This window comes from Sceloporus occidentalis, unplaced genomic scaffold, assembly GCF_023333645.1.
Source record: "Sceloporus occidentalis isolate IW3139 unplaced genomic scaffold, rSceOcc1.0.p SCAF_52, whole genome shotgun sequence".
NCBI classification, from domain to species: Eukaryota; Metazoa; Chordata; class Lepidosauria; order Squamata; family Phrynosomatidae; genus Sceloporus; species Sceloporus occidentalis.
In genome coordinates this window covers 3625859-3641561 of record NW_028317032.1, presented here as the reverse complement: position 1 = coordinate 3641561, position 15703 = coordinate 3625859, and the positions used below count along the sequence as shown (strand labels likewise).

General features: G+C 39.2%; 1 protein-coding gene across 1 annotated transcript in view; it reads right to left on the bottom strand.

The window, feature by feature from the left end:
* Nucleotides 1–15703, bottom strand: part of LOC149288346 (NBAS subunit of NRZ tethering complex-like) — a 278953-nt gene that overhangs the window by 175814 nt on the left and 87436 nt on the right. The window contains exons 26-30 of the mRNA XM_089491881.1: nt 14271–14404; nt 12443–12505; nt 10338–10460; nt 8042–8144; nt 233–462 (exon numbers count right to left, since the gene is read on the bottom strand). Of these exons, the coding sequence (XP_089348007.1) occupies nt 233–462; nt 8042–8144; nt 10338–10460; nt 12443–12505; nt 14271–14404 (653 nt within the window). The remainder of the gene's footprint in view (nt 1–232; nt 463–8041; nt 8145–10337; nt 10461–12442; nt 12506–14270; nt 14405–15703) is intronic.

Here is a 15703-nt window from a genome sequence, read left to right as displayed (position 1 = left end):
TTTAACCCCCCTCTTGCCACACAGGAGCCTCATTAATGGTGTCCTGAGAAGGCTCTGAATTGGTTGAGAGTCTGTGGGTTAAAATGCAGTGCAGTCCCACTGATTCAGCTTCTTGGTAAGTAATGTAGCCATGAAAAATTAGACAGAACTCAGCAAACGGGGTAATTTGATGGAATCCCCACAATTTATGCTGCATATTAGTAAACAAGTTACATGTAAATAATGAGGTTACCTGGCCAGTTCCATACAGTTGTCAATGAGCGTGGCGGATGAGTTGAAGTACTCTCTGCTGGCTGCCAGTACCAGTTCCAGGCTCTTCTCGTAGCTCACTCTGTACCGGGCTTTGCCTTTGGAGGAAACGCTTACCGGGAGATCTATAGACGCAGAACCGCAGTGCATCATGTGTCCAGCCAAGCGGATGTTCTCCAGGCGGCTCGAGCAAAGCAAACTCTCCGCAAATATCTGAAAAGTAAAGGGAAGCGTAAACAGCGGGTTTAATGCAAACAGGGCCTGAGTAACCATTTAAAAAAAAAAAAAGACCCGTCGGGCATCCACCACAATCCAACTGATTTATATGCAACAGAGCCATCTTGCTATTATATATAAGTATTCATTAATATACAAGCTCTTCTATTGTGATTTTTTACAAATCCCACCTTTAATACTCCAAGAGAGAAAAAAAGGGAAACATTTTTAAGAAGAATAGTGCCTGCTATTTTATGTAAAGGTCATACTTTAGGGCACGCAATGCTTCGCAGTGTAATAGTTATGGCACAATAAGTGTAGTGACATAAGAAAGCAGAAATACAAACATTACAATCAGCGCGCAACAGGGATGACTACACTAGGAAGGGAAGTTTCTGCCCCGCAGAGCTTACAGTCCAAGTAGTAGTAAGGAGTTGGCTGACATACCGGTATAATCAAGCGGTATTATAAACCAGATTTTGAACTTGTTTTGTAATAGGTGAAGGAAATAGGAAACCGGTGAAATCTTAAGACTCACAATGGGTTAAAATATTTTTAAAAAGCTACTGTTTACAAAATATGCAGGTCATTTTTTTATGTTCTGCTGAATAATGTCTATTTATTATGTGACAAACCAAACAGAAGCCAACAGCTTTTAAATTCTGTAACTCACAAGCTTTTTAGCCTTAGGTGGCTGGCCAAGATGTAAAAGGGTAACCAAGATATATAAACGAAGAGTTAATAAATGTATATTATGCAGCAAATAGGGAAAATCCACAAAGGACTTGTCAAGAGCGATCATTTTAATGTCCCTGGAGTACCATAGTTATGAGCAAGAGCCATATTTATCTTCGGTGATGACCTGAGGACAGCATCATCAGCCGCTCCCTCCCTGCTGCCTTTCTAGCTGGGTATCAGGATATGATGTCATATACCAGTCCATCACTTTAAGGATCTGCGGCGCCAGGCGGACCGCGTGGATTCAGCTTGGTACTCCATAGTGTTAATGGGCCAGTTGGGTAGATCGGTGGTCATTGAGCAGTGGCACTACAGTGATCCTGATACACCACTTTCCTTCCAAGGGTCCCTTCTTTGGTACCCAAATCCCTCAGCAACTCAATAACATGCATAGGAACATCAGGAAATTGGTCTATAAATTAAAAAATGTCTACAAAATACGCTCTCTTAGTGTTTAAGTCAATACATAAATAGTAATCAATAGGTCACATGAGACATCTCAGTGAGGTCCCGAGCCAATTGCCACACGCTCAAAGACCAAGTGTCTCTCTTTCGGCCATCAGGAATCTTGGGATGTATGTATTCATTAGGCACAGCTCACCACCGTGACGCTTAAAGGGTTAAATTGATTGGACTTTTCCATTCTACATAATACATATATTTATGGTGACATTAAGCTTAGAAATAAATAAATAAAACCTAAAATAAAAGATACCCATGGTTTTTCAGAGCAGAGCTAGCAATTCGCTGAAATACAACCCACGCTTCCCCCTCACCCCCAACACATAGGAAAGTGTTCTAATAAAAATGAAAAATCTAATCAAAAACGCATTTAAAAAAAATAATGGTTTCTACTGCTGGGCAATGAGGTAGCACTAACATTGCATAAAAAAATAGATTTGGATCGTGGTGCCACATATTTTTTTTCCATTCAGAGACATCTAAATCCGATACGTTTAACTCGTGAATTACAGGTTATGAGTTGAATCAAGCAGAGCGAGAATCATATGCAGATATTTCTATTGGCCGTTATCGGGAGCACTGGAGCCCTACAAAGAAGGCCACTCATTGGTCGTGGACATTCAAACATCCATTGAGAAAAAGAACGCACTTTAAAGCAAACTAGGCATAGGAAACAGAGTTGCTTCAAAGATCTCTAATGAGCAGTGGAACATATTAACAATTGCTGGAGCTTAACATTGTCCAGTCTTCTTCTTTGGCCTACGGCGTTCCTTGGTCTCATCCTCTCATATCACCCCATCACGGATTTCTGGAGAGTGTACATAGCTTTTTATGATGTCTTATACTGAGTGTTCACTTTGCACATCGCTTATCAGAAAAGTATTTGTGTTATTATTCCCCTGCATTTAGGGATAAATGTAAAATTGGCAGTCCTGGCTAAAATATGAAGGAACCAAATGAAAACATCCAAAAAATAAATAAAACACTGCACCACTACTTGTCATGGGCTACATTTTTTCTTTGATTTCTACAAGGCGCATTTTGACTTTCATAGCCGTTGTGCACAGTACATACTTCAAGAGTCTTGACTCGTCTAACCCTGCATGTACTTGTATGAGAACATAGTCCATCTACCTCTACATAAATAATAAAAGTGACATCCTCTCACCATTACATTTCCCTGTGTGTCTGTTTTATGAGCGTAGAATTCTCCCACAATCGCTCAAACACCATACTTCTCCATACAGCCCACCTCTTAGGTCCATGCAACCCATTGAGTGTGTCATCTTCTAGTGGCCAACCTTTCCCTTTCATCCTTTCATCCTGTTCAGGTCTTAAAGGTGGATTCTGGAGCAAAGTTCTAGAAGTGGAACAATCACTGTGGAAACCAATGCAATCTTCCGCCTGACATTCCCATCTTTCTTATCGAAATGTATTTTTGTAAACATGTTTCACTCAACTCAATATCATTAAATATCAAATTTGTACATGGGCCAGGGCCTAGAGCATAGCGAACAAGAGATGTGTTCTGACTACTAGAAAAGTCATGTTTAATTGCCAAAAAGGCTTTAAAGTAAGATGTAGTAAGAGCAGTTATTATTAAAGGATGTATTTTCCTCTCCTAAGGAAAGGATATCATTATAACGTAATAGTTACTTTAGAAGCACGCTGATAAAGCCATTAAAAATGTTGTATTGATTCCCCATGCTTTCCTTTGAAAGTATTTTAAGATAAAACCAGGGATAATGGATAATATCGAATGTCATACTGGCTCAGATATAAGTAATTAAATATCATGAGACAAAGTTCTCACCGGCAAAACTGAATTTATGCCGGCTCAATTATAGTTCACCTTCTGGATCGTGGCCAGGCCAATTTCCAGATAACTTCACATGAGTCCAACCACTTATACAAATCATGAAATGGTATTCACCTTAGAATGCTTAAAATTATATCAATTATGAGTGAAATGAGTTCTTTTTTTCTTTAGAGAACATTGCATTCTCTAGAGGTCCTACAGAGTACTTCTTAGAGAATAACTTTCCATTCTGTCTGCTGCAAGGGTGAAGACACCAACTTGGACATTCTATAAAAAGCCTTTAGGAAACAAGGTACAAACAAGTAATCCGATAAAAAAAATGATGAAAAATGATGAAATTATGAAAAATGATGAAATTGATTAAATCAAAATTAACGGTCACAAGTTTATTGACAAAAACGTTTTAATACTAGCTTAAGTTGAGTGTTAAGTGTACCAAGGGGAACGTGTTGGGTTTCTACGCCATACTCTACTGCGCGAATCGGTTGCTGATCGGTTGCATACGTAAAAGGTGACCTGGGGAATCTGTGCCTGGAGGCCACCCAGGTATGCGATGGCCAACTTGAGGCAGTCCAAATATACGGCAAAATGCACCATACATGGCGCCAGCCATTATATTTGTTAGAGGTCTCTTCTTTAAAAGTCAAAAGAAGTCTTTACGTTTTTATTTTATCTGTACAAAATTACTTGCAATTCATTACTGGGGAAAATTGCCACATTTCAATTCTTTGTTGGAACTCCCATGTGCCTTTTTTTTGGAGATTCAGACAAAGCTTTTCTAATTTGCTTTCAAAGTCTCTCCCGAGAGAAGACGAGATTGGCAGTCATCTTCGGCTAAATCTGTAAACTGTAATAAAAAGCTTCAAATAATTCTCAACTTTTAACAGATGTCAAGCTTTCTAAGTAAATTATGCCACTCGTAGACTCGTTCGCGCTTTGTGCGCTTAGTTGATTAAAGCGAACATGGAAATAAACAGCATGCATCAACACAAATTCAATTCCAGCTTAATATCAGCGTTTTACAAATAGCACCGAAAGGTTATTCTTAGGCTTCGAACGTCAGGAATTGTTCTAGTGTTGTAAGTGATGGGGAAGGTGCACCTGATCACAGAGCTGAGTCTGCGGATGTTAAATTAGACGGAGCCACCAACTTGCCCCCAAGTGACGCGAAAGCATAATGGAACCCAGCCAATGATTAAAAGAAAAAAAAGAAAAAAACCCCACAAAAATATATCCGACCGTGTTCCTCTATCACATCTGTTGTTTGTATGCATCATTCTGAAAGGGCAGGCTGCCAGCTCGCTTGACATTCTGACTTTCTGATCTCGTATAGAAAGACAACGTGCAAAATTAAACGCGGTAGGGAGAGAAACGTTGGATATTAATGAGAATAAACAAGCGTGTTTGTTTACAGTGCCAAAAAACAAAATGCATTGCGTAGAAAAGGATCCCAGATTTGGAGATCAACTGAGTTTAGAGACGTTTCAGACGTTTTTGTACCGGCTGGAAATGTTTCCAGGGTCCTATTTTGCAAAATTGGGGGGGGGCTTCATTTAAGAGCACCCGCCACTAAAGAAAACACAAGGTGTCCAGGGAGGGTTAGTAGAAAGGAGAGGACTTTACTAGCAAACTGATTAGATGATGCTGAGCCTGAGACGTTTAGCCACAGATCCCCGCTATCATTATCTCAGCAAATATCTCCAAATCAATTACAGTAATTGGTGCTTTTAATTACCGTATTTGCTCGATTATAAGACGAGGTTTTTTTCAGAGCAAATGCTCTGAAAAATACCCCTCGTCTTCTAATCGGGGTCGTCTTCTAATCAGACCTCAAATAGAGTGTGATTAGGAGACTAAGATCCAGATCCCCCGCACCGCTGCAGGGGACCTGGATCCTCCTGTCTCACCCCCCCCCCCCATCATACACACTTACCGGTGCTTCCTGCTGTATTGCCGGGGCAGCGGGTTGACGTCTACGCGATCCGCGTAGACAACGTCCGCTGCAGCCGGAAGGAGGTGTGGCTAGCAGCGGGGGTTGTCTGCGTCCGTCGCGTAGACCTTCCCCGACTGTCAGAGATCTCTGATCTCTGACAGCCGGGGAAAGTATACGCGACGGACGCATACAAACCCCCGCTGCCAACTCCACCTCCTTCCGGCTGCAGCAGAAGGCGACGTCAACCCGCTGCCCCGGCTGGAAGCACCGGTAAGAGAGGGCTGAGAGGGGAGAGAGGGGAGAGAGGGGAGAGAGGAGAGAGGAGAGGGGAGGGGAGGGGAGGGGGGGGAGAGAGTGTGTGTGTGTGTGTTAGTTAAATGGGGGCATAGGGCATTTCTGGAGTGGCGTTAAGGGGGCATTTAATAGAGCACTCTGCCTCCTGAAATGCCTTATACCTCCCTATATGCCACTCTGCCCCATAATATGCCTTTTAACCCCCTAAATGCCAGAGTGGCATATAGGGGTATAAGGCATTTCTGGAGGCAGAGTGCTCTATACAATGCCTTTTAACTCCCTTAATGCCACTCTGCCTCCTGAAATGCCTTATACCTCCCTATATGCCACTCTGCCCCATAATATGCATTTTAACCCCCTAAATGCCAGAATGGGATATAGGGGTATAAGGCATTTCTGGAGGCAGAGTGGCATATAGGGGGTCAAAAGGCATACCATGGGGCACAGTGGCATATCATGGGCCACAGTGCCATATTGGTGTGGCAAGCCTGGGGGCAGATGTGCGTAACTGGGGGACAGGCTGGAAAATACAAGAAATAAAAACAAAAAAAATATTTTTCTCAATCATAGCTTTTATTAAAAAAAAATAGTTTACATGAATTAACATTTACTGGTAAAACTTTTTTCCTTTAGGGTCGTCTTATATTCAGGCTTTTTCTTTTTTCCTAAGTTAATATTCAGATTTTGGGGGGTCGTCTTATAATCAGGGTCGTCTTATAATCGAGCAAATACGGTATTTGCTATAAACTTTATTCATTTTGCTCCCACATCAAGGTTTACTTGGTGTTCCTTTCACTTAATTGTTTGGCTTGTAAAGTTAGCGATCTCAGTTAATGAACTCTTGTCTGCCCGTTATTTCAATCCTTTATCCTTTTTTCCCCCCAGCCTGACAACTTTTCTTTCCGCTGCCCCAAGCCATTGTGTCAAAGCCGACGACACAAACCGCGAGACACGACTGCCAATAACTCTCACCTAGAAAAAGTTCAGGTTTAACAATGAGATCTTACAAATCCGCACAATATGGCGCGGACACAAATCTCCGCGGCTGCCACGGGTGTCTGTACAGCAGAGAGGACAAAATGAAGCCTTTAACACTCCAGACTGAACTTGTCAAGCCGTTCACCTCATTAGCGTTGACCGCTCACCAATTAACGTTAGCAGTTCTATTGCCCCGACTCGGCTGCTCGCAGATCACACCAGGTTCATTTGTCTGAGACGGCGTCATCTCGGAGTTATTCATTTTCACGACTTCTGCAATCTGCTTTACATAATGACTTTAAACACGTCTGCCGTGTGACAGCGGAGGGGAAAATGAAAGCCTACGAGTTTAGGTCTTTAGCTAATCGCTGCGTGACGGAAAATAGTGAAATCATAAACTTAGGACATGAAAAACGTAGAATATAGATTATTTGCAATGTCCCCTATCTTATTCTATCTTATTATATTCCAATTTTTACCACTGTTAATTTTTATTAATATTTAAGCCATATTTTCAGCTTTTTCTATAGTGATAGAAATTTATAGAGAGCTAAAAAGGTGTCTTAAACAATAATAATTAAAAAATCATAGAATAAGATGGGGGGCATCGCAAATAATATTTTAAAACAAATGCCTATATTTTTATATATATATGCCTATATTTTTTCCATGTGGCTTTTTTTTTCTTCTTTCTTCATTTGAGGCCCAAACAAGTCTTGCATTTATTTTCATGGCACCTCAGAGCTGCAGCGCTAGGTTTTGTTTGTTACCGAGCCGTTTAAAGGATGGCGGCCGTCTACAAAAGTACCTTTTTCACTAACATTCATATATATGAGTTAATCAACACAAAATTTGTGTGTGTGTATATATATTATATATATAGTATATATATATATATATATATATAGTATATATATATATATATATAGTATATATATATATATATAGTATATAGTATATATATATATATATATATATATATATATAGTATTTTTTCACGTATTGCCAACATATTATTTATGGAGAATTTTTATCTGCTATGGATGTTACACTCGAATACTCTAAATGCATTTAAGTCAACCACTTTTGCTTGAAAGCTCTTCGTTAACCATTCGTTATTCCTCACATTACACCCCAGACTTAGGCCATCTTTCATACTATAGCTCGTATACCAGGTGAAAGTTATCACAAATCTTATTTTGAAAATACCTTATTAGGGCAACAAAAAAAAAACTTTCATTAAAGAATAAAAAATAATTATAATTAAATTCACTTCAATGATAAAATGAACCCTCTTTGTCCCGGCATAACATACATTCTTTGTGTAGCAGACTACAAGGTCATCATCTTACCTCATAACAAGTGTCGGCACTCAGCACCTTATAGACATTCTGCTGCATTTCCAAGATATCATTGAGCAGAGCTTTCCAGTGGCTTTCACTAACCGGAGGCTGTCTAATGAGAGACAGAACACAAACGTAAATGTAATTGGCAATTTCATGATTCTGAATCAATCACATGATCAGGAAGAAGAGCTTGAACTAGTTATACAGGGTCAAATTGTATAGGCGCTTATAACTATACAAAATGCAAGGCGACATTTTGTATTTAACATACAAAATAGCTATGCTGATTTTACCACTGTACTGAAATAGCTTTTTATACATAAATCTCAACGTGCTTCCATTTATGTACTGGGTTTTATGGCCGGTCCTAGGGATTCCAGCGTGTAACGTGGCTCTTGCAACTTCCCTCCGGCAAGCAATTGCTTACCAAACTAGGAGATTATAAGGCGGTTATTCCCAGAGCGCAAATATATTTAAACAACATCTGTAAAGTGCAGTGAAATTTATTCGGGTTATAATATATATATATATATATATATATATATATATATATATATATATATATATATATATCTATGTAATATTTAGAATTACATGGATTTACTACTGTGAGCAGCCATCCTAATGGCCACTGTCCCTCTTAAAGAGAAGGATACCTAACATCAGATTATTATTCTGACTTATTCTGGGAGCATTTTACCAAAACTCTTAACTTTCATGTGATAAGAATTCCTTCCTTCTAAATTCAAAATCTCAGAAGCCAACATACGCCCCAAAAATCCCAATAATGGAATTTAGTTTTGCTAAATACGGTAAAGAATCCATTCAAGTCTCCTCTTCCCCACTCATTCTTTGGGCCGCTTGATGAAGTATCGGGACCATTTAGGTTTCTCACATTAGTTGGTTCCTTTCTATAGGTACAATGTAGACATGTATGAGAGATATACGTGGCGGTAGGGTTCCAGCATCTGCATTATTTCATCTCTCACAGAACTTTAGCCAATATATGAGGACCGACAGAAAGATGGAATACGAAAACAGGAAAGAATGTGTGATTAGAGTGTCTAATTAGATAATGTAAAGGTCCCTGCATATTTCTGGAAATAATCATTGAAAACCAATAGTTCTGAAAACTATTTCCTGGTTTGTAAAAAAAAAACAAACATGTAAGGTGTAATGGAATATTGTTCCACATCATAGCTCCAAAGCCCCAAATATTTTATATATTCTTTTATAAATACAGCTGGTAAGTCAGGAGAGATTTCCCTGTCATTCCTTGAAGTTCGGCACACATCATTTATGTGACCCTCAATCTGATTAGGATCACTGCACTTCATCAGGACTCTTCGGCATACAGCAATACCTATCAGCTTGATGTACGCAGGATGTGTTATTCCTTGACCTTGGGTATAATCACCGGGACCCAAGAAATCTACAACAATCCCAATAAAACATGACATGAAGAAAAGGTAAAAAGCTCAATGGACGCATATCAGTTACTGGCCATGCTGGACGTGGATAAGATGGAAAGATGGAAAATTGTAGTCAGTAGAAACTGTGGGAGGAATGTTGATTTTTTTCAAACGAAACACGGCTTGTAACTTTTATAAATACATTTTTTGAATGACTGCCATTTGCCTGGATTTCAACAAAATCATAACAATCCAGCCACATATTGATTCTTATATATCTCATGCAATCACTAAAATGATTCAACGAGCCAACACTATTTTTGATTAAGGGCCATGGGAGATATTCATTGGAGCCCCCAATAATTATTTTACTGCATTTTATTCCTTAATTAGATTTTGGCAACGGAAAGAAAAAAACTTTAAGAGCTCAGAGACCCATTACACCCAGCACCGCGTTCCAATCGGTTTCACTGAAGATGCTTGATGTGCTACTTCAGCAGAATATACACAGATAAAAAACATTGTTTCTTGCTCAAAAATGGAACATTGCTTTTTAATTACGAGTGTCAGTCACCCACACTCTCAACACTGCTATCAGACTTCTTTCAGCTAAATGAAATACTTTATATACACTACATGATACATATTTTTAATACATACATACATAATATATATATATATATATATATACACACACACACATTTAAACACATACATATTTAGTGTCTATTTACAAGAAAACAGTGATTTGTGGCAAAACAAATATCTTTATTAACCACTTTCTTCACCAAGTCCTTGTATGTATCCTAACTTTGAGGTTGTTCGCCAAGGATCTGTGCTGAAATATAAGAGCAGGATGAGCGGAAAGCAATGAAGGGAGTGATTCTTACTTCCGTCCTGTGTGTCTTGTAAGCCGGACTATAAGCTTGCGTGCGTCTTCGGGACTGGACTGGGTATCCTTTACAAAGGATATTGGCTTCTGAAGTCCATGTTTCTCCAGTATTTCGGACACACTGCCAACGGTAGGGAATGACAAACTATGAATTCACGGCAAGTTATATGTTACAGTAAGCAATGCAAAGTATGGAAAACAAACGTTTCGTTGGGGTTTTTTTTCTTTTCATATTGGTGTTTTCATATCATCACATTGATTCCAGGAACAAACCAAGTTCTTTTGGTTGGTACTTGGTCAATGATGATATAAACACCCAGTGTTAGGTGACCTTGAATTTGAAGAAGCCAAAGCTAATTTCCCCATCCACGAAGAACCCATTGTGTACTTCGGATGATATGAGAGAGAGAGCTAAATATTAGCAAGAGTGTCTCGCTACAGACGCAGATAAAGAAGATCCCTGCCACGGTTAACCAGCTCTATCTGGGGCTGATCCAGACGGTTTCTAGGTATGCGGATATAAAGGGCGTTTACATGCATGTTCTGACCGAGCCAAGATGGACCACCATGAAAACACACAGAGAACAACTCCAGAGAACGGGACAGAAGAGTGGAAACTCTGATTTAGGAGCTCCCACCAAAAAAATATTACTCATCAGATAAAAACATGTTTTGAAATATTGTGCAGTTTTATGAAACGGTTTCTGCATCATATAATGCGTTCAAGGCATACCGCAAATTAACCACTTGTATGTGTTTTTACACTTGTGGTAAACAATGGAATGGCTCAGTCTCAATCACTCACTGCCTAATACAAGTGTCTGTGGAAGAAATGGTTTCATTGTACAAGTGGGACTTTATTAGCATTGCCATGAAGAATTAGCTCAGTGTGGTTTGAGTAGGGAAATTCATCCATGGTATTACATGACTGACAACAATGAGATCCTCAAGGACACTTTTTTCAGCGAGATCAAGAAAAAAAAGGCTTCTGTTGATGCTAAGCTGCATTTCTATACACAGTACTGTACGTTATACTTAAGGAGAAGACTATTTCTGTAGGACTCTCCCTTTAACCAATTATCAACGCTCAACGGAATCAAGACAGCCTGTAGCCGAGTAGAAAGCCTTTGTTTCACACATCCCAGTATGACTACAACGTGGTGATCGGTACTCCATCGGATCAGGAGCTTAATATGCTGGACCACAGCCTGCAGAAACTTAAAATGTGTGGCTTTTATCTAGCAGGAGCACGACGACGTGCATTCTAATACAAAGCCGGGCTGCTATCTTTTAATACAAAACATGAATAATGTGCGTTCCTTGACGTCGCTGTTCAAACTCCTATCATACATCTATTTACATCAGGTAGAGCCGTCCCCGGGCCTTGCCATGGAGTTTATGAAACAGGGATATTTATCATTTCATACAGCTATGCCTGGCAGAGTTTATCACTAAATCAAAAGCGGCAAGACTGGAATACTTCTTTTGCAAATAATAAGCCGGCAGCGACAATAAACATAGCTGTGATGCCCGTTTTCTTCTAATTTATAGTTTGTATTTAAGTTTGTAGTCGTAAAAAAAAAAAAAAAAAACTTTTCACGCTTTTCTTTAATGGTATGGAGGACGTATTTTAGCAAAGTACAGAAAAGTCTGATTTAAAGTTTCTTTCATTGACAGGGCACATAAAAAAAACTTTAGTTTTATGATTAATCTGAGAATATAACAAAAATAAAAGGCCTACCTGATATAAGTATACGACATATAAAACGTGAAAGGATAATTATCGTTTACAATATATATATATATATTTTTATTTGTTTTGCAAAATCAATTTGGAAAAAAAAAAATTAAATATTACTAACTAAAACAATAAAGGAAATGTTTTGAAGGTGTTTGAAGTGTTGAAGGTTTTAAAATAATTAAGAATGAAGTGATATTTTACAGTCTGTTTTATTTATTTTTTAACAAAAGAGAACTGAAATATAGAGAAAAATAAAATAAATTGTCTTATGAAAAAATAGCAGCAATATAGCATTCCTGGTTGTTTTAATTTGTTCAGCATGACAGCCATTAAATGTGGAATAAATAAATAAAGTGTTTTACCTGAGGATTTGTTCCAGCTGATCGACTTTGTCGTGAAGAGATTTACTTATGTCTGTCTCAGAGCTGGGAATGAAGAAGGAGATATGAGGTATTGCAAAAATCTGATTTCTGGAAATAATTTCCGGGTGTTATTAATATGGCTTTTCTGAGTGACACAAACAATAACAACTTCGACAGACACAGAGTTTGGTTAGTTCTTCAAGATATCACTTTTTATTTTTTATTTTTTAATACACTTGTTTTCACAATATCTTCCTAACGAAAACTTGGACGTAGCACCACTGTGTATTGTTTTCTAGATTTCCTATGAAAGAATTACATCTTTATTGTGGTATAATGACAAAAAATGTACACAAAGTATACATGCGCCAGGTCCCTCTACTCATCCCCTGGTCCTCGTCCCACCTACTACTGCCGCGGGTTCCCCACCACACACTCTTACTCGTCAGGCAGTTGGTACTTCTGTCCAGTAATATTACGTATTTAAACGATACATTGACATACAATAGTGTGGCTGGTCCACCTCAGACATTTGGCCCTTTCATCTCTTGAGTAATATACCCCCCATCCTTCTAGATCGTCAGCTTGTTTGAGCAGAACTACGGGATTACTACGTGCACTACTTGTAAGGTACTGTTTACCCAATTCACATCTCGGTGCTCAATTACTACTGCTGCTCCTTCTATTACTGCTTATACTACTACTACTACTGATTCTTCTTCTACTACTGCTACTATTACTACTACTACTGCTATTTCTTCTACTACTGCTACTACTTCTACTACTGTTGCTACTTCTTGTACTACTGCTGCTACTTCTACTGCTACGTCTACTACTACTGCTGCTGCTCCTACTACTACTACTACTACTTCTACTACTGATTCTTCGTCTACTACTGCTACTGCTGCTCCTTCTACTACTACTACTACTACTACTGCTGCTGCTGCTGCTTCTACTGCTTCTTCTTCTACTACTGCTTCTTCTTCCTCTACTACTGCTGCTTCTTCTTCTACTACTACTGCTGCTCCTTCTTCTACTACTGCTGCTGCTCCTTCTACTACTACTACTAGTACTGCTGCTGCTGCTGCTCCTACTACTACTAATACTACTGATTCTTCTACTACTACTACTACTGCTTCTACTACTAATGGCTGCATGAGAGGCCACATGTTTTTATGTTCACACCGTGTATCGCTGGGCACAGCTGGTGGCCAAATACAGCAGAGTAGATAATCGGGTGTGTATGGAGCTGCTTCTTCATCTACTACTGCTTCTTCTTCTACTACTACTGATTCTTCTTCTACTACTACTACTGCTACTACTACTGCTGCTGCTTCTTCTACTACCACTACTGCTGCTACTACTACTACTGCTGCTGCTACTACTACTGCTGCTGCTACTACTACTACTACTGCTGCTGCTGCTTCTACTACTGCTGCTTCTAGTACTAATGGCTGCATGAGAGGCCACACATTTTTGTGTTCACACAGTGTATCGCTGGGCACAGCTGGTGGCCAAATACAGCAGAGTAGATAATCGGGTGTGTATGGAGCCATATTGGTCAGTGGCCCACCAGACATTTGCTTGGTGTGCCAGATGGCGAGTCCAAGCCTGCTTTGCAAGAATGTGGAAATATGTTTATTTATTTTAAATTAACTTAAAAGCAGCCATAAATGAAAAGACAATAGATAGGCTATGTCTTCTCTTTTGCTTATATAAAGTAATGTTCGCAAATAGATAAAACCATGAAACCGAAATCCGCACATAAAAAAAAAAAGTAGTTAAGGAACCATGAAAAAACAAAGAAAAATGTATCTATATCTCTTACCCATAACCTCTCTGCGGAAGACACTCCAAGATGTCGTAACACAATGACAGCTGGTTATCGCGTTCACAGGCATAAATACAATCCAGAGCCATAATCATCAGCTGATCCTGGTCGGGGACAAGTTTTTGCTGGCACTTGAAAAATAATCACATAAAAACAAATGATTAATAACAAGCAATGAAGTGCGACGGTGGACAGAAGGAGAAAGCCGATGCGCTGGCGTTCAGAGAGTTAAACCATTATCCGCAATCTTAATCAACATAGTTTTTGCGCTGCAGAGCAAAAAGTGTCGAATAATTAGTCAAGGATTAAAGCCGTTCACAAAATTCTTCTAATCTCAGGAACTATAATAATTCACATGAAATATGATTTATTGTTACAATGTCTGCAGCACATCCTAATTTATAACATCAACGTTCTGTCACAGTTTAATTATTCAAGGCTGTTGCTTGGCTGGATATAAAAAAAAAAAAAGAACAGAAATCAGCAATGCCGCGGCTTACTATGAATTACTACCATGAATAGTTTCAAAGTATAAATAATAGAATATTAAATACTAAATAGAAAAAATAGAAGAAGCCACATTGGTCCTACAGAAGACAGACGTAGGTAATAGTCTTTATTGGGGCAACATTCTACCCGAGGAAAGGACCTCCAAGGTAATGAAAGGTCATTCTACCTTATCTTCTGTTGGCCCGAGTATGCTATACAAAACACTACTGAAGGCAGTAACAGGGTGTCAAAGTATGGCATTCCAATACATAATTACCAAGGACAGATAAAGAGTTACTCCATGTGTCCCAACAACAAAGCTCATGTCCTGGCAGATGCAAAGGGGAAAATAGATCCAGACGGGGTGCTCCGGATCCTGTGCCTACTGGTGTTTCAGCAAAAGCTGCTATAGATGCTTCACCTAAAGCTTATAGGGTATATCCAGCTACATCCCACTATGATACAGATTATAGAAGCATATAATAGGTTGTATCTGCTATGCCACAGTGGCAAGGACTTTTAAATAATAACCAGTCAGAATTTAAATGGACGCTGGAGCCATCAAAACACTTTAACGCATAGGGATAGCTGAGAGATCATTTTAAATTTACGTGGTGCGCCCCTTAGAAATGTCTGATCCCCCAGATATTCAGCCCAACACACCTCTTGGTCCATGATACACTTACCCTCAGTCAGTCCCTGGGGTGGCTCAGCAAACATTGCCCTGGAAGGGGTTTGTTTCTAATAAGACCCCCCCAATGGGGCACATGCACAGAAAGTACTCCTACTGCAGCTTCTCCCTAATGTAAGGAACTTATCTGGTAACCCTTTTTAAAGAATTCCTAATAACTAGTCACATAGTAATTTAATACGGATTCTTTTTGGCAAGTCTGTCTAGGACATTTTACTGTGCATTTAAATAGGAAAAACAGATCACTTGC